General features: G+C 40.6%; 1 protein-coding gene across 2 annotated transcripts in view; it reads right to left on the minus strand.

Annotated features, from left to right (window-relative positions):
- The window catches only part of kdm3b (lysine (K)-specific demethylase 3B), a 35208-nt gene continuing 12277 nt past the window's right edge, over positions 1 to 22931 (minus strand). The window contains exons 3-25 of one of the 2 annotated variants that reach the window (XM_041797071.1): positions 22217 to 22330; positions 21710 to 21815; positions 19546 to 19670; positions 18134 to 18193; positions 17309 to 18010; positions 14982 to 16170; positions 14679 to 14895; positions 14343 to 14557; positions 14095 to 14247; positions 13010 to 13117; positions 12801 to 12928; positions 12419 to 12716; positions 12044 to 12297; positions 11339 to 11611; positions 11034 to 11205; positions 9713 to 9803; positions 7737 to 7867; positions 7506 to 7625; positions 7113 to 7136; positions 3191 to 3330; positions 997 to 1173; positions 730 to 864; positions 1 to 256 (exon numbers count right to left, since the gene is read on the minus strand). In XM_041797071.1, coding sequence (XP_041653005.1) covers positions 176 to 256; positions 730 to 864; positions 997 to 1173; positions 3191 to 3330; positions 7113 to 7136; positions 7506 to 7625; positions 7737 to 7867; positions 9713 to 9803; positions 11034 to 11205; positions 11339 to 11611; positions 12044 to 12297; positions 12419 to 12716; positions 12801 to 12928; positions 13010 to 13117; positions 14095 to 14247; positions 14343 to 14557; positions 14679 to 14895; positions 14982 to 16170; positions 17309 to 18010; positions 18134 to 18193; positions 19546 to 19670; positions 21710 to 21815; positions 22217 to 22330 — 5013 coding nt within the window. In that variant the 3' untranslated portion in view covers positions 1 to 175. Of the gene's footprint in view, positions 257 to 729; positions 865 to 996; positions 1174 to 3190; positions 3331 to 7112; positions 7137 to 7505; positions 7626 to 7736; positions 7868 to 9712; positions 9804 to 11033; positions 11206 to 11338; positions 11612 to 12043; positions 12298 to 12418; positions 12720 to 12800; positions 12929 to 13009; positions 13118 to 14094; positions 14248 to 14342; positions 14558 to 14678; positions 14896 to 14981; positions 16171 to 17308; positions 18011 to 18133; positions 18194 to 19545; positions 19671 to 21709; positions 21816 to 22216; positions 22331 to 22931 lie in introns of both variants that reach the window. The other variant, XM_041797070.1, reaches the window with a different exon arrangement.

The raw sequence follows: 22931 nt of genomic DNA on the forward strand, positions 1-22931 counted from the left end.
ACCCCAACTGTCATTGCCCCCTACCCCACCACCCCAAAAAAACAAACTACTCTCTATCGTCGTACTCTGCACTCTGCAGCTTGTACTTGTTTATGTAGGTATGTAATGCAAGTGTGTGTGTAGTGGCCCAGTTGTCAGAGGCTGGTTGTTTCGGGACAACGATAAGTGAGAGGAACTAGGGGCGGGCTAGTTTGGTTTCATGGGCCTTCAGAGTCCCAACAGCGTCCTTCACTGCATGATAGATTATGTTCTTCACCTGAAAGAAAAAGAAAATACAGGTCTGTTAAACAACAAACACTGGTTTCACTTCACTTGGATAACTAAACAATGCTGTTGAAAATACGTTACTTTGAGGAACCTATAGATTAGTGCCATAAAAATGATACATTTTAATTAATTTATCAGTTCAAAGAAATGTAAAAAAATATATCAGATTAACCACAGGCTGACATTATCACACAACCTTTCACAGTAGATTTGTAAAATTGATGGAAACAAATTCTGTAAATTTCCATAACGTACACATAAATAGAACTTGACATCCAAAAGTTCATGCTTTTAATATAGACTACTGAAACTAAAAACCTAGTCCAAGCTTTCCCTTTTCTAGCAGGTTTTTTCAATGTAACAGCAATGACTGATTTCTGGATTAGAAAAAACAACTTTCCTTCTTTATGTGAAGGCATTGGAACATCATATTAACACCTAACAACAGAAAAACATAAGAACCTGTAGCTTGTCTTCGTGGTTTGTATGAGTAGTGGACAGGTGTCTGAACTCCTGGGTCAGTCTGAAGCAGTGCCGGACATGCTCAGGTGACACAAAGTCCTCTGCCACTTTGATACAGCTGTACAGGTTGTGCACCTGGGGAAAGATACACACGTTCATCAAACAAGAAAAGACAGATATGGATACTGAATACTGAAACATTTATTATAAACATCATAATTATGTATAGTCGCCTTTAACAAACTGTCTTAACACCACATGTCTGACCTGGTGCGGAGCTCCAGCAGGGATAAAAACAGCATCTCCCAAGAACTGTACAATGGCCCAACCCTGGACACCGTATTCTTCATACAGCCTGCGTCGGAGCGTCTGGTCTAGGTACCAGCTCTGGTCATGAATGGGGTCGTGGTCAGGAGGGTTTTCTTGACCCTGCTCCTCTCCCACCTGACAAAAGACAAGGATCTGTGCTTACAATGTATACCAGCACCTCCAATGATATTACAGCTCCTCAGTTCAGATACTGTTTAAAGCCGGGTGTACACTGTGCGATTTTCCTGCGATTCAGCCATGAATTTAGAGTAACACGACTCACTCTGAAGTCGGGCCGACTTTCAGTCAGATCAGGCGTCGTTTGTCGTGCTGTGTACAGGGGGAATGACGACTGACCACGGCCGACGATGACCTTCTCCCGACTGGTCAGAAGGATTTCTGGCATGTTTGATATTTTGGTCGTACGACTCCAGACACTTCACAGTGAGAGCAGAAATTCAAGCAGAATAAACATTGGGGTTTTGTTTTCCTTTGTGAACGGTCAGACAACGTCCTAAATTACAGCTGGAATCACTTTCTGACGCATCCCGTTATGATAAAGGAAATAAACAAGCAGGAAGTATTCCGACCGGCGGACCTGCAGCTGACACAGAGGTGATGCAATTTGTGTGTATGGGACCAGAGGTTGCGCTGGACTTTTTTGTTGTCAGTCATTTTGACGGAAAAGGTTGTAAAAATTCTGTCATACCATTTTTACAATCCGTCAACATAATTTTCTCTTTAATATCTGTAATACAATATCATTCAATATGACTATATTAGTAGTGTTTAATTAATGAAGCCCCCTTCCCCAACTTAAAGTCTATTTAAAGAACAATCTTGAGGTTATGCATTTTAATGGCATTGAGAGAAAGATGAACATAGCAGCACAGCTTCTACTCCTTGTCATTTTTACGCAGTGACAGAACAACAATCACTGTCTTCAAGCAAGCAACTTGAACTGTGCCTTTTAAGATATCACGTACAGTTTTAAGGATATTTTTAGTGTCAAGTTGTTGTAGTTTCGGTGTGAGAGAGATGGACAGGATGGGGAGTGGTTGGGCGGGGGTGAGTGAGCAAGAGAGAATAAAGCAACAGGCACTGATCTGAATCATCATTCACCCATTTCTCTGTTATATTTTCATGGTTGATATCCACATAATAAATAAGCAAACTTTGGTGTTTAAAGTGAGGTTCGGTGCGAGCAAGAGAGAGAGAGAGAGAGAGAAAGGGAGGGGAAGGTGGTGGTGAGCAAGCGAGGTGGAAGCAGCAGGAACTGTTTTGAATCATCAATCAACCATTTCAATGACTTGGACTGATAAGAAATTCTGCATAACCTGTTCTGCAAAACAAAACAACAAAAAACTAAAATTTGGGCGTCAGTGTGCGGACACGATCAGAACAACATGAAACAGACTCATTGTGCAAAGGCCTTAGCACTCTACATGCCAACCTGTATCCCTCTGTGACGTACTGAGACACCTCCAGCAGCCTGTCAGTGCTTTGCCAGCATAGAAACCAATGCGCTTTCACTGATCTACAGTGTCGAGGTCAGTGAGAGCCCACTGGCTACAAGATTTTTTTAATAGATTAAATAACCTCTTTGATAGTTCATGTGTGCAAAATGAAAAAGGTCTATGCATCTGTCTCTGTGTGCACTGAAATGCACTCATTCTAGTCCGTCAAGATGACGAACAGCCTTCAAATTTCTACGTCATCCTTCAAAAAAAACAGTCAATGACAGAGAATATGCAGTTAACGCGACATCTGTATGGGACAGAGAGAGATAGCGGGTGAGAGAGAGAGTGAGAGAGAGAGAGAAAGCGGGACAGATAGAGGGGGGAGAGAGAGAATATGACTGACAACACTTCACCCTCAGACCCTTAGACTTTTTAAAAAGGAAACTCCACGGGTTTCTGTCACAGACCATCCCGACAGTCCGTCTCGACTTCAGTCACACAGTGTGAGCACTCAGGGCGTGCATGACCGTCTGATCGTACAGTGTGAATACACAACTAGCAATCGACAGTTGTGTGTCGTAAACGATTCAGTTGCACAGTACAAGATGACATTCTACCACGACTGTCGTATAGTCGGCTTGAAATCGCACAGCGTACACCCGGCTTAAGACCAACAACTGCTGGCCGCTGACCTTGCGGAGAAGTTCTCTGATCTTCTCGGCATCCTTGGCAGCATAGATGTGCCACAGAGCTCCAGGTTTCTCCTGTCCCTCAAACACCCTCCTCTTCGTCATTTCATCCACATCACCTTCCTCTATGGTGGTCATGACCTCTGGAGGATCAAACAAAACAAAAAAGCACACATACACAGTAGCAGAGGGTCATCAGCAGTGTTACTATTGTGACTACAGTTTAACCTGTCTTAAAGCAAATCCAGGAAAACCGTTTCACCTCTGACTGTTTTAGTTCAAACGTTACTTCTTCATACAATTTTCCTAACTGGGAAAGTCAAGACATCTGTATTTCTCTCATAATGTGAAAATAAACTGAATTATGATAAACTGTCAGACTTTTGGACAAAACTTGTGCAGATGTATAATTCTCAACTGGTGGCTCAAAACCCAGTGGTGGGTTTCAGGTCCATTTGGTGAGGACTGCAGGAATGTTGGCAATAATAGTTGTTTTGGAAGTGCACTGATCAAGAGAGCTTCTTTAAAAAATACCATTTGTAGCTCAGTCATGTGGCTCTCTGGGAAAAAAATGTTTAGAGGCAGTTCAATGTGTGGATACTTAGGAGAAATACTGCAGCATTTCTTATTACAAGAAAATTAATCAAAAGACTAATGTTTCTCATGCATGTTTGTTCCTGAGCTGGTCATTAAGAGGTATCAATGGAAATGTTTCAAATTCAAAGTAATGTTTAGGTTGTGACTGAAGGTAAATATGGATCCTTCTAGCATGACCAGTTGAGAACCGCAGATGAGTTACAGACTACACAATCACATTTTTTAACACCACGTTCACATTCACAACCTATGGTTGATCGTTCAGGGCAACTCACACTAGCATATTAAAAACGAATGACTTCTTAGTGAAGTAACATAAAAATGTTTTGATGTCTGATGATTTTTGTAATCGAACTTTTGTAATGTATGCAACTTTTAACAAGGTGTGTGTGAATACCATAGACAGTATAGACAAAACTATGAAGTTAAAACTACCCAAAAGTGAAGCCAAAATATTTGGAGCTCCCCCCGCTGACTACACAGTATGCCATAAAACAGGCCTACTACTTCTACTCCATATTCAATGATGGGATGTGTCAAACTGTGAATTAAAATTAGAATTTTCCTCAAACATGGTTGCTTCGTTATAGTTAGCTTCCACTAAAGGTGGGTGATGTAGATAATGGCCAGATCACAATCTCAATTTTATCACGATTCTTTTTCACTGATTTAAGGCTAATTGGTAAGTTACAGACAAAAACAAACAAAAATGTATTGCCTATAGAACTTTGAAAATGCACAAGTCAAGTCTGTTTTTTTCTTTCATCAGCAACAACCTGATGGTCACTGCATGAAATATTCACATACATGTCCTTTTTTGTTTTCACAATCTGGAGGTTTTCTCCTCAATTAACTAATACTTTAAACAACTAAACATTTCTTTCCCAGATTCAGTGAAAAACTTGGGAGTTAAAAAGCTTCAGTTGCTATGTCGTTATCATGACAGGTAAACCTTGTGTGGAGGGCTGAAGAGACTTGTTGATAACGACACGAAAAGCAAAAAAAAGTTGGGAGTATCCACAAAAGCATTTAATCCTATCAGCGTTTCCTCCACACAGGAACGCCATTTTGGTATCTTGAAAACGCTACTTTCTGAAACAGTGTCGCAGAGGGAACAAATTTGTAGACGCCAACTGTTTACAATCAAGTGCATCTTTCCTGAAATGATTACGTCATAGCACACTTAACTCACATGCACAAGCTCAGCCAACAACAGCAATAATGGCTGATTTAATTCAATTCAAAAAACTTGATTTGTCCCAGGATTACATGATTGTGTTCATGTCTTCTGTTTGTCTGTTTCCACAGTGAGCAACAAATGGTAAAGGAGAACAGCATATGCGCTTAAATCCACTGTGGAGTGCAGCCAGAAGGGCGGTCAGGAGAAAAGTTTAGGTAAAAGAATAGTTTTGAGTGCGCTTGCTCCACAATAAGCTTCTCTGTTTTTGGTGCATTTCTGTGGCAGCATTGTAGGGACACCTACATGCCTGGCATATATACTACAGAGCTTTCAGGCATTTTTAATGGTTTCGTGCTTACACAGACATTTCTTGAAAAGATGCTCTGTTTACGGAAAACTTTTTCATTTTGAAACAGAAACAGATAATTTTGTCTCAGTGTGAACATGGCCTAATATGGACTGTAATTACTATAACTACAGGATCAGATCTGCCACTTCGTCAGATCTCTTCCCTGTTTGACTCCCAGCGGACTATTAACGCTGCATCGTCAAAAAAGTTTGAATAAAAGTAGTTTAGCAGTAATTTATGACAAACAATCTCAGACTGAGTCCTGTCTTCTGCAAGTTTTTCTTTTACACTTAAATAGCAGAGTCAGATAGACCTACAACCTCACTGACTAAATGGTATTGGCTTCACCCCTGTAATAGCAGATATCTGTGTTTACAGCATCCTAATTACAAGGGATCTACCAGCTTAAAGGTGTGTTTCAACAGATGACTTTCTTAAGTCCATGATGTTCAAAAGAAGAACGCTATGGTTCTGAATTTTGGTCTTTAAATATTGCAACTCCATGTTTGTCACCAACCGTAGCTCTATTAAAGCTCAGTTAATCTGTGGATGAAAACAAACTCTTTACAATTAAAGTCCCCTCTTATTATGATGTTGAAATGCTTTCATTTTCAAACAGCCATGAAACAAAAGTGTTGAACAAACATTCAGTCACAATAAACCTTTACTTCTCTGATCTCATACACAGACGTGAGTTGAATGGGGAACATAAAGGCTTTGAGTGTAGGAAGGGGATTGTAGCACTTCAACAGTATTCATTTATCTGTGACCCCTTTTAATGTTGTAATACTGCTCTTTAATGTGTTAAAAATGTGCAATTAATGTGTTAATGTGATAAAAATTTGAGGTCATACTGCCCACTTCTAGGCCAGAGGAAACATGACAAACATTAACAAAAGAATCATAGGCTTTCCATAACTGTGTCTACCTCTGATGTAGACTGATCTGAGTGAATTTTGCTGTTATCTGTAAGTTAAATATCTATTTATAATAGGGGGCCAAATGGTTCAGATGTCAGATCTGCAGTAGAATTTTCTGCGCTGTCACTAGCCCCAATTTAACATCACCAGCATAATATGTCAGCTCCTGTCCTGGGGTATTTTGGCTTCATTTTCGTACAGTGAGAGGGAATAGAGCCCCTGTCAATGTTTGTGTGCTGGCACAGGTCATTTCAAAGTCAACAATTCAAGATCTATCACTTTATATGTTTCTGTTTTAATGTGCATATAAACTGCCCTGGTTTCAAGTAAAAAAAAAAGTGACACACTGTATGAGGAAGGCATGGTTATACTGTTGGGTGTTAAAGCATCACTGAGGAGAGTGACAGGGAGCCAGCTAAGGGATAGTGACTCCAATTCTAGATGCCCTTCATTCAAACTTTCCTCCTGCAGTAAAGGGAACAGAGCACTGTTACCTAAAGATACTCTCAGTGGAGTTTGTTTAATAAAATGTTGCGTGATCTGAGTGTTTACATGTAGAATACAATCTGCTACATTGACTTGACCCCCAAAGCCTCTGTGACCCAAAACTGAAACCAACCCAGAGGAAGAAAGTAAGAATCTTCAGAGAAAGAGACAAAAACAGACATCTCAGAGTTGTCAGTTCGTGAAGGATGTTAAGTAAGTTTGATTCACAATGAAATGTACAAACGTGCCACAATACAAACTAACAAATGGGTCCCAGTGCTCTGGCCCCTGCTTCACAGAAAGTAACAAAAGGATGAAGAGGGCAGTGAGAGAGGGGAGTTAGTCAAGAAGAAGGGCATGCTACTTGAGTGATACAAGTGAAAGTCTACAGACCTTGGCGTCCATTGATATCTGCCTCTGTGAATGAGAAATTTTGCCACAATTTCAATGAGTGAGACCCACTGAAGGGTCTTTTCAGGGTCCTATCACACTAAATCACACCTGGATCAACTTGAGCAGTAAAAGGCATGACATCATGGGCAAAGATGTGACAATATTTTTCAAAATTATCTGTGGTTTGGTCAGAGAAGCAGCTATTGCGTGATATTCAGTATTAAAATGGGTGATTCCCTTTATACCCTACAAAAATTAAAAACAATGTCTTGGAATATGGCAAATAGAAATATGCTGAAAACATGCATGTTGTGCCTCTTTGGAAAGAAAGAACTATTAAAAAAAGGAAACCAAAGAGGGAAGGGGGTAGAGTCTGTGTTTAGGTCCACTTACCTTCTTCCTGATCTCCCTCTTTTTGAGGAATACCGACGTAAACCATGACATTGACAGCATCAGAGACGTCCAGGTGGAGGTTTGTGGTCCCCACCTTCCTGTCTTCAGATGAGGTTAAGCCTAGGGACAGAGAGGGAGGAAAAGATGATGTAAAAAGATGCAAGAAAGACATGAGACTTCAAGAAGGACTGACAGGAAATTTTTCCTTCTGATTTGGACAATCTTTCTCACCATAGGCATTGTACATCTTAGGCCCAAGATCTGGACGCACAAAAAAGTTGGGCAGGCGAGCAGCAAGGTTAAGACGACCATCTCTTTTTGTGTACTCAGGTAAGGGAAGGTTCTCCATCAGATCATCAAACCTAGAAAAAAAATACAAGACAACAGAAGAACACAATCATGCCTTGCAAATGTGTCTTGAACTAATGAATGACACTGTAGATAAATCTGGGTTTAAGAATAAAATGATTATATTTTCTATATGTAAAAGGACATGAGATTACAAAATTACGCACAAGTGGAATCAAATCAGAACAGCACAAGAGTTTATAAGGCTCCAAAAACAATGTGCAAATCTTCAAAATACCAGTCTCAAACATTTAATAAGATGGATATGGACCAATTACTGCCTATAAGAGGTCAGGTTTCCGTTTAAAAAAATGTGAACTCACTTGAATCTTATTTATGGTAAGCATACATATTTTGTTGGATAGAGCTGGAGTTATATAGCAGAAACTACAGCTGGGCGATTATGGCAAAAAACAAAATCACAATTTATTGAATCTTTTTCCTTGATTACGATTAATGAACTATTATCCCACACCTGACTCAATTTGTGCTGTAAATAGTTGTCTAATTTAAAAACAAATAACTGAAATTTGTACACCTTAAAGTTTAATACCTCACTCTTGTGTACTTCAAGAACAAAATTATGTGACTAAATTTGTTAAATTTCGTTGTCTTTAAAAAGTTTTGTGCCCTTGTGGTAATTAAACCAGATGGGTACTGGTTCCAGTTTGATTGGCAAATTTCAAATACATTTTCCTGGTCTGACCTCCTGATAAAGATTTAAGATGATACAGAATTTTTTTCCTTAAAAACTGTCATTGACATCAGTTACTGAAACTGACATGAGCTACAATAAGTCATCAACAAGGATAACAGACCAAATACTGCCACAGACCTGTCTTTCAGCAAACAAACTTTTATCTGAAAAAGTGGCAAAAATGATCATTCCTTTTAATGATCATATTTAGTGTCGCACTATAGCAATAATATTTTAAATTTCTTTCTGTGTCTGTTATCAAAAAAAATGTCATCAGGGTTAATTATTTAAATCACAGATAATAAATTGGGATTAACGCTATCTATTTTATTGGTGTGTTTTCCACAAAATTAAACTAACAAAAACTCATCTTGCCCCCTCTTCTGCACCCATCTCCTTCCCCATAGGCTACACACAGTAGCTTATCAGTTTGGCTTTGTTCTCTCCCTCATCATGATTCTGCTTTAGTGTTATCATCAGTTGCCTTTCTGTTATTAAATCACCTTTAAATAAATGTTTCACCCAGGAGTTGATTTTAAAACAGCTGATCTGTGCGAGGAATTTTGATGTTTCTCAATTAACGATCAGATCGGGAACCTTACAGTTTTATAGCATAAATTCAAAAACAAAACCATGGCAGAAGTTGACGTTTAACAGGAGAGAATGCATTTACAGGAGAGACCCGATTAGAGAGTTTCTGTGCAGAGAGGCAGTGCATGGACAGCGTGCACTTATTGATTGATCATGGAGGTCACCAATCTCCCCGAAATAGATATATTTAGGGTTAATTTACTAATGTATGATGCCCAAACAGAGTTAATGTGTAGAGAGAGAGAGAGGGAGAGAAACGCTCAAAGCGAGCCGCCCCGCACCGCAGTCTGAGTTTTCCTCTGGAGCACTTTTGTGTAGTGCTGGATGGGGCGCTGTGACGTGACTGCCTCTCACGTAGTGTGCTTCTATGATACATTAATATAAATAATTACCGGGGGGGGGGGCTGAAATAACCAACACGGCAGGTTTACGTCAGCTATTGGCTCTAAATGTCAGTTTTTATTATTTTTTTAATTAATCAAATCAATTGCCCAGCACTAGCATCAACTCAAACAATATGCAATGCCAAAATGATACAGGCACAAAAATCATTACATTTTGGGTTCCTCACCGTGTAGGCATCATGTCCCTGAAGTCTTCACCTGGAGGCCAATCCTTTAATTTTAACACCATGGGCTGGCCTTCACCATCTTGCAGCCGTTCTGCATTTACAGGATAACAAATTACATGCAATTTCATCAGCGACATACTCAAAGTTAAACAACACAGTCAGTACATTTCCTTCTCTGCTACTGCAGATGGCGTTGTGATCCTTTTCAGCTAATGACTATTACGCCTGTTTCAGACTGAAAGCGTGTTCTGCTATGTGCAGCTGTCCTGGGTGTTCGCTGCAGCACACACCTCACAGCTTTCATGCAAGGCGCGTATGTGATGTGTGTTGGCCAAGTCTCCCTGCTGTCAAAGTCCTGACTTTCTTCATAAGTTTGACCTCAATAAATCCTCCCACCAGCTACTTGATCCAGTGTGTGGCTGAATCATTTCAGGAAATATTCCAAATAAAAGCAAACATAGGGAGTTTTTCCAAAGGAAAGCTTGCTTTTACTGCTTTTACTTTGAAAATCACAAACCGGGAGTGTGCTAGTACTGTGTTTATCTTGCCTGTGATATGCCATGCCAGTGTGGAAATACAAAGCTTCACTAGTACTAGAAGTTTAGAGACCAGTTTTATCAAACAGATGCATTATAGATTGTGGCCTTTATCATGGTCATAAAGAAACACACTGCAAATATATCCTACCAATGTGGATGTAAATATTTGCCATAACAAGGTAAATATGGTTCTCTATCATTTTCCTATTTTCTCACAGAGCTGCACGCAGAATGAAGAAAAAAAATAGGTAAGCCCTCTTTTCTCCAGATTCTTCGCACTTAAACCGTGGCAGTCACGCAGGCAGTCTGAATGCCCTGACTCGTCTGAAACAGGCTTTAAAACTTCTTTCAGTTGACCTAACTTATATTTTAACAATCAAGATGAGATGCATGCTATGTCTCTTACTTCTGGTGATATCCAAAAGCAGATGACTGTTTGACTTCTACTATACTACACATCTACACTTCTCAACGTCCCGGTCAAAGCCTGGCGTTAAAATTGTTGGAAATGTGCAAAACACCTACAGGTAGTCCAGTTAGGGGTTGAGGTGAACACATGCAAGAGTAACTTCATTTCCAACCTCATAATGTAGGTGTTTTAGTCTGCTTTGAGAAATTCTATTCAGTCCAATGTGAGTCGCGCAAACACGATAAATGGTATGTTTTTTTTCTAACTTGATGTAAACATACTGAATGACATCCATACCAATCAGTGAAGCTAAATTAAAAAACAACAAAACAAAAAAACAAAAGTAGTTTGAGAAAAGAGTCTGAGCACTTACTGGAGATGACTTGGAACCCATCCCAGAAGTCTCGCACCTTCACGTCAGAGATGATAGCACAGTTTCTACAGTTCACCAGGTCTACATCCTGTTCTCCAAACTCTTTACTGAAAGCATCTGGATGCCACAAATCCCCTTTCAGACGTTTATGTATCCCTGACACCAACACAGGCTGGAAAAAAGAGAAAACATTAGACTGCTGACCAAGCAACACAAGCTGCAGCAATAACGTCTCAGTCTTTCTCACTGTGCTCCAGAAGGCTTCTAGCTTAGGAGACAGGAGTAACATTGACCGTGGATCTTACCTGTCCTTGCTTCCAGCACTCTCTGAAGATCTTCCAGTTGTTGCTGTTGCTGGGATCCTGAAGGCAGAGGAGTCGTCCATCACAGAGCCAGGTGTGGGAGGTGTGTGGTTCCAAAACGCTGAGACCCATTACACCATCTTTGCGAGCCCCCAACACACTAAGCTCACCGCTCTCGGAGGCCCCGGGCCGACGGCCTTCTGCCTTCTTTGTCTCCACAACTGAGGCAATGATGTGATCCAGGAAGTTGGGGAGGCCGGTCTTCATTTTGTCGCTCTGACAGGCAAAAGAACATTTTTTGTAAACAGCATTTAATTAAGTATACTGCACAGCTTTTGTATAAATAAATGTGAATTATCAAGTTGATTTTTTTTACTAGCTTAAAACCTGGAAAACTTTAATTACATGTTGTTCAATTCTACAAATATTAATGGCATTTACACAAATCGTAACTGATTTAGTACTGCTAAATCTGTCAATTCTTTACCATTTCAGAGATTTTGTTTAAAACTTTTCTGTTAATACATTACAATATATTACAATTAGGTTACACTGCACAGAGTTTTTAGATGCATCATTACATGCTGTAAAATCCATATACTTTAGTAAGGGGACTATAACCCTAACCACAGCATGACCCAGTTAAATCCAGTTATTATTTTTAGTATCTAATGGAATTAAAAGGAATAACAGAAGTTTTACACTTACAGCCCCTGAGGTAAAGACGGAAGGGAATGGAACCCCACTCTCTCCAGGGCCTTGAGGGAGTCTTCCAGGTCCAGAGTTGAGCAGATCCCGGAGACTCGACCCCTCAGGTTTGGACTGGGCCATGCTGGAGCCAAGCAACAGGCTATTAAATAGTTTAGGGCTTGAAGTAGAAGGCTTCGAAAGGGCGCTGAGTGAGTCCAGGCCAAAGGGAGGTCGGCTGTCTCGACTCATCATGGAGCGGAGTGAACCAGATTCTGGAGAGAGATGTCAAGCAAACACTGATGTAACCCTTTATTTTCAGAGGTATCATAGGCTTTGACTCTTTCAAAAAGTGCAGTCAGGTTGAAACGGCTTGTCAATTTTTTCCCTACATACCCTTAGTGTCATCCTTAGCTTTCTGTGTGGCCAGGTCTGCCAGCCAGTGCAGAGCAGAGCTGTTGCCTTCTCCTGAGGAGCGGGACTCCTTGGCAGAGGACTGGGGGAGATTACAGGGGGAGGAGGTACCGCTGGTGGAGTTACTGGTGCTGCCTACACTCTCACCTCCCCCGCTGTCTGACGGTGCTGCTGTTTGGGTAGGTTCTGTTTTGATCACTGATGTTTCTCCCTCTGATTTTGGAGTTGTACCAAGACCAGGGGTTGCAGCTGCAAGGATGCTATTGCTGCTTGTCGTAGGCTGCTGAAACAAGGCAAAACACACATTAAAGTCTGCGAGTTGGACACTTTTTTAAAGCACAGAAAAAGCCAAGTAAGACATTACCTGTGAAATTCCATTCGGGGCACTAGGACGCACTAGAGGCTTGGTGTGTCGACTCGCACATGGACAATTTGCTTTAATTCCCCACTTGCCTCTTGCTGAGTGCACCATGTCGCCTATATTATAAAGAGCTGAAGGAGAAAAGCAATAAAATAAATTTACTCATACAGGACCAAAACTAGATCATACTTAATACCTGATGAACGCGTTACCTGTCCCTGGTATTATCTGTGTAGGCATGAGGTTCTGTGGTTCATGAGGCTGGCCTTTAGCACACTTTAACCAAGCAAAAACCTCATCTTCTGGACCTTCATCCACATCTGAGACAAAGAAAATGAGGGCCCATGTTAGACATGAATTGATAATTATGCCAGTTTGTTGAGCATCCTGATAGAGAAGATAGAAAGGTGAAACTATAGGGTTTAATGTTGGTTAAAATGCTCCACTCTGATTTTGGTATCAGATATATTTTTGTAAATCAAATCAAAGGTTAAGCATAAGATAGGGTGATATGGAAAAAATCACATCACAATATTTTTTACTAGCAGGCAATCATGGTTTTATCATGGGTCTTTCTCATTCTGATTTCTAAAACTAATTTTTAAGTTACTGACCAGAACAGACAGCTCATTTGCCCTTATCATTTTTTTAAATGCACAAACTGAATTTTGTGCCTACAGGTAGGTAAATGAAAACTCTTTTTCTTCGTCTTCAGGAACAGTTTATTAGTCAATGGATGAAAAATGTAAATATTTTTTCACCCCATCAGCTGCAAAAAATACAAAACAGTTCTATGTAACCAAAAGACCCACTAAATCTTTAGTTGTGTTTTCATTTTAGCAAGAAATCCCTGCTTCATTAACAAGCAAAGTGGAGGGTATGAGCACAGGAGTGCAACAGGCAGATTGAACACTTACCCCAATTCAACTATCTCTCTGCTATCACATATTGTTTAACACATTTTATTTTTTCAAAGTCTGAGACTGTCCTATTGCTCACTACGAGTTAAGCAGTTTGGAAGTATTTCACATTTTTTTACCTCAGTAACCTAAACAGTTATCTGCAAACCTCAAGTTTTCTGGGGTGGGGTTTAAACAATTAAAGAAGGCAGATGAAACAAAACAAAGCTGTCAACTTTGTTAGCTGTAATGATTCCAGGAACTTTCCAGTAAAGTGAAAGCAACAATACATTTGGAACCAGGGTACAGACTGATATCATATGATTATTTATGCAACAATAAAACGTACTGTAGACCAGGTTTCCTTAAATTATCTTAGCATCACCGACATTACTCACCCTCTCTTGGCCGGTTCCTGCGTAGCCGATAACAGTCCAGACACACACCAAAGCCACACTTTCGACACACCCAGTGGATGTTGAACAACGTGGTCTCACACACATCACACATTTCTCGAACGCCTCGCACTGCTCGTTTCCAAGCCACTTTCTCTGCAGGAAGGGTAAAAAAGAAAAAAAGGTTACACACCAGTAAACACTCAATATTTTCAAAAACGTTGAGTACAGGGACATGAAGTTACACTCACGGTGAGGCTCCACCATCATCATCGCCTCCTTCTCTGACATGACCAGCTGACAGAATTGGTCTCCCACGTTGGCAAGGATGTACTTGGACGTATCAAGATCCAGGCCCTCTTGAACAGCTGGCGCAGGTAGCCATAAACCCATGGCCATAGCATCACTCTGCTGAGGGCTCAGAAAGCCTTCCACACGAAGCACACCCTTACGAGTGAATGCCAGCCTGGCCACAAATGGGGGGTAAGCTCAATTCAGTTGTGTATTATTTTTGTTGAAGACTACTTTTTCTCTTTCATGTATTAAACAATAAATGGAAAATCAGCAGAATATACGTAAATGTGTACCTTCTGAAATGGAAGAAACGACAGGCTACATTTGGATCATCTTCATCATCACTGTCATCATCTGCAGTCCGATATTTACGGTAACGCTCCAAACGGCACTCGCGGCATTTGTGCAGGTGAGGTGCCACGTTGATGCAGGAGCCATCCTGGAGAAAGGACTCACCAGACTGCTTCAAACGACGCACTTTACTCTGGTCTTTAAGTACAGACTGGCCCACTGGAGGATAAAACACAGAGTTAATTGTATTGCTTCATTTGTCACCACAAATGGTTCTCAGGTACTTGAAATTGAACAAGACTTGCCTTTGAAAGGCTTGTTACGTGGACGACTTTTGGGAGCCCCTTGGGCTTTAGCTTTCTGCAACATCGCCACATCCTTGACTGGGTGTGGTGGTCCTCCTGGGACTGGTCCTCTTTCTGGACCATCCTCATTCTCGCTCAGATCTGACAGGTCACTGTTACTGCTGGAATCAGAGTCTCGTTTGGATGATTGACCCCTTTCCTCTAAGGAAAACTTCTGAGACTGACTCTGATCAAATGACACAGGGAGATTCTCCATTGCTCCAGGGCCAATGCTCCCAAACATGGGGCAACTAGAGGTGGATGAAGGCATCTCCCTCACTTCCTGCTCCTCTTTTGTCACAGGGCCTTCAGTCTGTGCCCTCTGTGATGACCCCAGTGCTGGAGAAGAGGAGGAGCTGGGTGAGGCAGCGGCTGAGAGCGCAGAGAAAGAGGAAGGCAAAATCCCTTTTGGAGGCTCTGCCATGGTGAACAGGTTTGGTTTGCTGTCTGGAGCAGAGCCAAGAGTCTGTGGATCTGAACCACTAAGACCAGCAAAGGAGGTGTGGGAGGTTTTGTCCCCGTATGCCAGAAATGGATTTGTGGGCTCTTTGGAGGCCTGCAAGAAAAGATTTTGGTGGCTATCTGAAGCATTAAAACCAGATTGCAGACCTAAGCCACCCACAGTGGTGCCATTATTACTGCTCTTCTTAGAAATACTTTGAGCCCCAGAGGCTGCAGCCTGACCACCAATACTCAGACTGGAGCTTCTCCCAGCTGCAGAGCCCACCATGCCCTGGAAAGCCGATGAAGGCTTGATGAGCACACCATTTCCTGTCGGATGGGTCTCAGGCACTTTGGGCTGCTCAGGTTTCTTCAGAGCTTCACTGGAGGCCACAGACTTGAAAAGGCTTGGTGGTTCTTTGTTCAGGCTCTCAGACACCGAGGTGAAGAAGTTGGTGTCCTTGGGCTGGGTCTGACCAGCAGCCAGGCTGGGGCTGGAGCCAGAATTCTGGGTCATGCATTGGAAAAACAAGTTTTTGTCTTGCTGAGATTGAGCCTCATTCTTCGCTCCGCTAAAGCCGAAGCCAAAGGGCCTGGAAGTGTCCTGGGAGGTTGTGGTGGCGGGAGCTCCGTTTGACTGGGATGAAACTTCTCCAAAAACAGGGGGGGTAGTCTGAGGCAAACAAAAACCTGGAGCCATTTTAGAGCCCTAAGAAACAAAACAATGTGATGAGTTAAATTATGTATCTAAAATAAAGTGTTATAGCTTGCAAATAGTGATGTAACAACACCTCACAACACCATAAAAATCTATACAAATATGGGCAATTTCAACTAATTTAACACACACATACATTGCAACATTTCTTTTTAAAACTGTTTAAGGTGAATGTGTTTCGGAGATTTTTTTGCTGTCAGCAGCTGAAGAAGACAATTATACAACCATGGTGGAAACAAGTGAAGATTGGGGAGTATAAAATCCATTTTGTTTCAGAGCTGAAGTATAGACACGTATAGACCCTATTTGTGCTCAGCAAGTATTTAGGTTTTACAGGATTTGTCTTAACATCCTTTGTGTATTTTTAATGAAAAAGAATTTAAAAAGATCTCTTTGTAAGACATTATAACTGTCACTTTTTATAAAGAAAAAAACCCTCGTCTAACAGGGTCAAGGACGAGGGAGCATATCAGTCCTTTCCTAGCATATCTTTACTTTGTCCCAGCATGCCGTTTGTATCTAAAGTCCTAAAAGGCATGACTCCCTCGTACAAAACCGACCTCCATAGCCCTTATTTCAACTTAGACTCTTAAGATCATCCAGCATGGGCTTCCTGACAATTTCTTGCTCATGTCTGAAGCTTAAAGGTGTGTGTGCTTTTATAATTGAGGTCCCTAAACTGCTCCCCTGTTGCACAAGGTCTGCCCGATCCACTGACTCTCAAAACATATCTTAACAAGTTAGCATTTGAGTCCTCTAGTCCTGTATTCTCTCAGGCTTTTCCTTTTCTCTTTATTGTTGTCTCTTTATTTCTGTAATTGTTGCAGCTCTTATACATCTCTTTGATGCATTCTTCGGCACTTAGGTCAGCTACTGCTGTTTTTAAATGTGCTTTATAAATAAAAGTAACTTGATAATAAATCAAAAATCATTACTTAATTACTACAGAAAAGAGTTTAAACATGTATTTTATGTTTTCATGTCAACAAACTGTAAGAAAGGTATCCTGTTTATTCAAAACTTCTCTTTAATGTTATGTTTTTCTACAAAATCTCTATTGTATTGTGAGCTGAGATTATCATCACATCCCTACCCAGAAATTTATCAGAGGTCATATTCATAACCTTACCTCAGTCTGGCTTCCCCAAGTAGGTGCTTTAGGACTGAAACCCTCAGAAGCAGAAAGTGCCACACTAGGGCCACTGTCATGTGACCAAGAAATGGTGACAGGCCCCGGGGAAACAAGAGCAGCTGTTTTAGAGAAGGCAGACTGGGAAGCCTCCTCTCGGTCTGGCTGGGGGGACGGGGAGGCCTTGGGGGCTGGCGCTCCAGGGACCAGGCTGGGCATCTGTCCAAGGGAGGGAAATGATGTGGTAGAGAAGGGAGAAGGGGCTGGTTTGAGGGGAGGAGGGGTAGGGGTGTGAGCTACACTCGTTGTAGAGTCCGCTGCCCCCTGTGTGGACAGTGAGCGGCCGTTTTCTTTGACATGGGCGGGATAGCGGGGAGTAGTGGCGTTTGATTGGTCCATCTGGAGGGGAGAATTGGTGTCAGGTGATGACACTCTGCCTTGAGGAAAAGTTCCCTCTGAAGAGCTTCCGTTTTTGGTTGTGCTGCTGACTCGTTCACCAGAGTCCCCGCCCCAGATCCCCGTTCCTTCTGCTGGTGCTTTGTTTGAATCGTCACCGTTTTCTCCATCAGCTCCGGCATCACCTGCTCCTTTGAATCGCTTCAAGTTCAAGTCATCCTCACTTTCAGAGGCAGTCCTGCGTCTACGTCCACCATCAGCCTTCATCGTTTCACTGTCCTTCCTACGCCTTCCATTCTTTCCAATCTATACATGGGGAAGTGTAAGGAAATTGTTTACTAATACTGATTTAAACAGTCTTTCATTCAAAACAGCAGTTAAATAAAAACCTATTAGAGGGCAGTAAGATTTTCAATATGTGGACCTTACCTCTTCATCTATGAGCATGACATGTATGACACGAGGATCTACCATCTGACTGCCTTCTCCCTGCAGAAAAAAAGATGGTTTGTAAATGTCATCATTGGATGCCATGACAGGAACACAAAAACAGTATTTTTTACAAAAATTCTGACGCCTACTCAAGATTTATCATGGCCACTCATGTAATTTCTTTCATATATTTCATTCAAACTTTAAATACAAAGACAATGTTGATGCTGGGTTTGTAACATTAATCCGCTTTCTTTCATTACCTCTTCTTGCTGTTAAAGTTACCATAATGTTAATCCTGATAATCATAGGATAACCATTATAAAAAAGGCACAAAGGACAACTGATGAGTCTAGTAAGGCCCTAAAGCAGGTGCATATAAGCCTGATGAAAGAAAAGAGCAACAAAGTGTACTTGTGCAGCCATTCAGTCTTTGTTTTGATTGTAAAAATGTATTAGCAGTTTCACACTTGCACAAAACTTCTGAAACACTTTTTCAGGATGAGCTGCATGTGGGATGTGACAACCAGCAGAACATAATCAGAAGAAATTCAACATAAGCGAGCCAGAGGGAGTGGTGACATTTATATTGAGTGATTGGTGCCGGACTAGATACTGTATGCAAGTAGCCTGTGCAATCTCTGAGCACTTAATTAAACTGCTGAATTATTTTTCTGGCCATGAGTATGTTTTTCTCCACTCTCTTGTTGATATTGTTAATGCATCCAAATACATATAGCATTGATGAATAGCACTGAGACATATCTGCTCATTGTAGTGTTGTTTAGCAGAATCTGTTGCTTCACTCTTTTTGCACTGTCTTGCCTCTGTAGAGCCCCCTGTCCCCTCCTAACAAAAAGGGATAGTTACCCGCTGTGAAATGCATTTGTGAATATCTAGATCAGGAGGACTTCAATGGCAGTCTGCCTGAAATTCTCTAGAAAATTCAAGAGTGCATTATTTGAAACAGCTTATGATGCATATAGTAATATATTTACACAGATTATTTTCATCCATCTATATGTACCATTGTGTATTAGTGTTATTTACAGCTTTCCATTTTGCATCAGATTTTAACTTTAATTTGCAGAGGTGGCCATCTATTGTCAATTCTTGTCTTTCCTTTTGCCTCTAGAACTCGTCTCTCTTAAAAGGCCAATTTATTTGATGATTAAAAAATAAAGACAAACAAAATGATGTCCCCACCAATGGAAATGTTCAAACTGCATTCCCTTTAAACACCACTATAGTGTGATTTTTAAATTATATGCATTAACAATTCTGCAGTGGAGCAATAATCATTACATTCAGAGCATTCTTGCCTGAAGTATAATTCCTTTATAATCAACATATGTGAATCTCACCTTTTCTTAAATTTGCAATGGAGCATGCAAAGAAACACATTTTACCTTATCTAGAGTAATCTCCATGATGTGTGAAATAGGATCGTGCTGAGACACCAGTCCTGCAGTCCAGCACTCCTCAAACTCCGGTTGGTACACACGGACCCTGCGTCCTTGAATAGTGTATGAACCTTTAGGGAGAGAAAACATGGAGTTACTTCCCATAAAACTGAAATGAATCACATGGAATTCAAAACACATCAGTTTGACAAATTATTGATTTTACATTAATTCAAGGCTATAATGCCAGTCAAATGCTATTTCTAAACTGTAATGCTGCCAACCGCCACTTGCAAGAGCTGTAGCACCAATTTATGACTACTGTTAGGCATCGATAATGCTCTACCACCCGGATGTTGAAAAATAGAGATAAAGTTGTACAGTTCAGTCTGTAAATACTTTCACAGCAATACTATTTTGATCCTTTTCACTCTATTTACAACCACAATGGATTTGAAAAAAATATATATGTTACTGAAGTGCAGACTTTCAGCTTGAATTTAAGGGGTTTCACAAAAACACAGCTTTTACCATTTAGAAATTACATCCATTTTTATTCAGAGTACCTTTATTATTAGGGGCTTAAAAGTATTTGAACACTGTAGAGCACGCTTTTTAGGTAGTGAGGACAAAGCTGAAGGCAGAGAGACCCACAAAAACCATCAACTGAAGGCAGCTGCAGTAAAGGCCTGTCAAAGCATCTACAGGAAGGGCAACCAAGAATTTGCTGACATCCCGGCCTCCAGACTTCAGGCAGTCATTAACTGCAAAGAACTTTCATCCAAGTATTACAAACTTTCATTATATATAATTATGTTAGTTTGTCCAGATACTTTTGAGCTCTTGATAATTGATAATTGATAATATATGGACATATATAGACCACTCCGCCAAAACAATGCTAACCACCTTTAACCAACAATGAGGAATAGGAGCTGCTATCTTATGCTTACATTAGCAACATACAATAAACCTTGTGTCACCAAGGGGGGCTGAGATCAGCTTTGTCAAATTAATTGTGCTCAAGTCTAAAAAATTCTGAGTGTTTTCTTGACTTTGGACTAGCTGACTAGTCTGAATTTATATTTCTGTTTAACCCATTTTGACATTAGTTGCCCGGTGGCATCCCTGTATATTTGACTTCTTTAAGTCTTACAACTTAACTTGTGCATCTTTGTCCTGCAGATATAGACTGGGTGCAAAAACCAAAGACAGCAATCTGCTTAAGCAGCTGATGGCTATAAAATGCTACATAAAATCACTGTTAAATACAAGCTCATTAAAACATCATACAGCCAGTCAGAAAAAAAATCAGGCTTGAAATTATCACAGTATCCCATCTTAATGAAGCACACTGCTACTGCAGATCTGATGGAGGGTTATTTTCCTACCTAAAACTCAATTTGCATCTAAGATTTTTTTCTTTCTGCCATTATATAATGTGTCAATTTTCTTCATCAGCAACACTTTCTGCATTAATTTGAATGAATGTTGCAAGAGATGATAAAGGCTATTAACACAGAAAAATCAACACAGAGCTTCATACATTGAAGGAGACTATCCTTGACAGTCACTGGCGTCAACTACTTCACAGACCAAAACACACTACTCTGAGGGAAAATAGTTAACAGTGACATTTGAGTCCATGAAGAAAGTCGTGTGCTAACAGGCGCTAATAGCTAATGTTTAAATTTTGCCTTGTGACTCACATGTCTCATGAGAGTTACCATAGTAGTTGTTAAAGCTGTAAGCTGGCTAGCCATGCTAATAACATCAGGGCCACATCAGGAAAAGGTTTACCCCTGTGTACTGATTATTATTCTATACTCTTTATCATTTCTCACAGAGTATATTCAGTTAGACAAGCCCAGTGAATTCTTGCACATGTCAAGCTAAATCAGTTAAATGATTACTGCTTAAAAATAGCATGTGTACTGTGTGTGAGCAATGAAACATTAATAATGAGCCACTGCGAGTGTACCTGTCTGTCTGTATAACCTGTCTCTACCATGTTTTTTACAGCTCGAATTCCTCTACTTACAACAGCTGATGACAAGTGTCAGGTTTTAATAAGCCATACATGAGTAAGTACAAGGTCTTTACTAAAAAGAATCACGATAAATGGGGGCAAAGAAATAAAAAATAAGTCTGCTGAAAATCTGAATCTTACCCTTCCTAAAGATCTCCTGCAGTTCAAAGTCAGTGCGCCAGCTGGAGACAGCAGCCTGCACAGAGGGCTGCTCCAGCAACAGCGGGTGTCTCAAATCTTTGTCAATCTGCACAAGGACACACAAAAAAACCAGGATGTAAAGAATGACAGCAGCATAAAACCTGTAAAAGTTTACATAGGATGAAGCAGGAAAGATTAATTGCTCCAAATAAATGTTGCCTACAGTATCATTTTAAGAAACTACAGTCCTAAAAAATGCCAATTCTTTCTGATGGTGTCCACAACCACAAAGATATTCTCATTACAGCCATATGAAACAGGAAACAGCAACAGGTCACACCTGAGAAGCGATATCAGAAAATGTTTCTGTAATTCTGTTTTTTATTAAAAATCCTTAAGAGATAATCCTTTAAAAAAGGAAAATCTGTTAAATCAACTCACTTGTCTAGAAACTATATGTAACAGCGCTTAACAAAATGAAGTGTCACCAACCCAAACTACACACACCTCAAACCTCTGCACCGTTTTATTATCAGTCAGGAACTCGAAGTTCTTGTTTCCAAAATACTCAACAGCAACCAGCGATCCCAGACCCACTCTGTCCACCAAGGAGCGAAAGACCTAGGAGGAAAAGACAAATATTTTATTTTTCAATTTCAAACTAACATGTTCCATGTCAAGATCACAAATGCTTGTGAAAAATTCATGCTTTGAAGATACACAGACTGTCCTGCTGCCTTGATCTTTGCAGTGTCATGTATTGTAGTGATGTTTCACTTAGGTCAGAAACACACTGTACTTGCTTTAACCTTGTGTTATGTAAATATATTTGTGAGACCTCCTGGTGAGAGGGAGGTAAGCTACAAACATGGAGACACTCAATGAAGTGCAATACAATGTCAATTGTGGAACCAGGGATCTGTTTAAAAAGTCCAAAAAATTACTTCCCAAGTCCTTTCCAATCCACTCTTCTTAACCCTGCTGAAAAACAGGGTCAAGGAAGGGTGGAGTAAGAGGATAGGCAAGGAGAACTACTGCATTTTCACTGGGCTGATGTTATGGATATGACGTGGGTTAGCTGTGTAAAAGCTACAATTTAACATTGATGGACTACTACTTTGTGCGTTCTCCGTTTTGCTTAGTGTAGCGAATGAAATGTTCAAACCTTGGTCATAAATAGCTGGTTGTGTTTTTTTATTGCCCAATATCTCTTAAGGATGGG

This window comes from Cheilinus undulatus, linkage group 10, assembly GCF_018320785.1.
Source record: "Cheilinus undulatus linkage group 10, ASM1832078v1, whole genome shotgun sequence".
Lineage (NCBI taxonomy): Eukaryota > Metazoa > Chordata > Actinopteri > Labriformes > Labridae > Cheilinus > Cheilinus undulatus.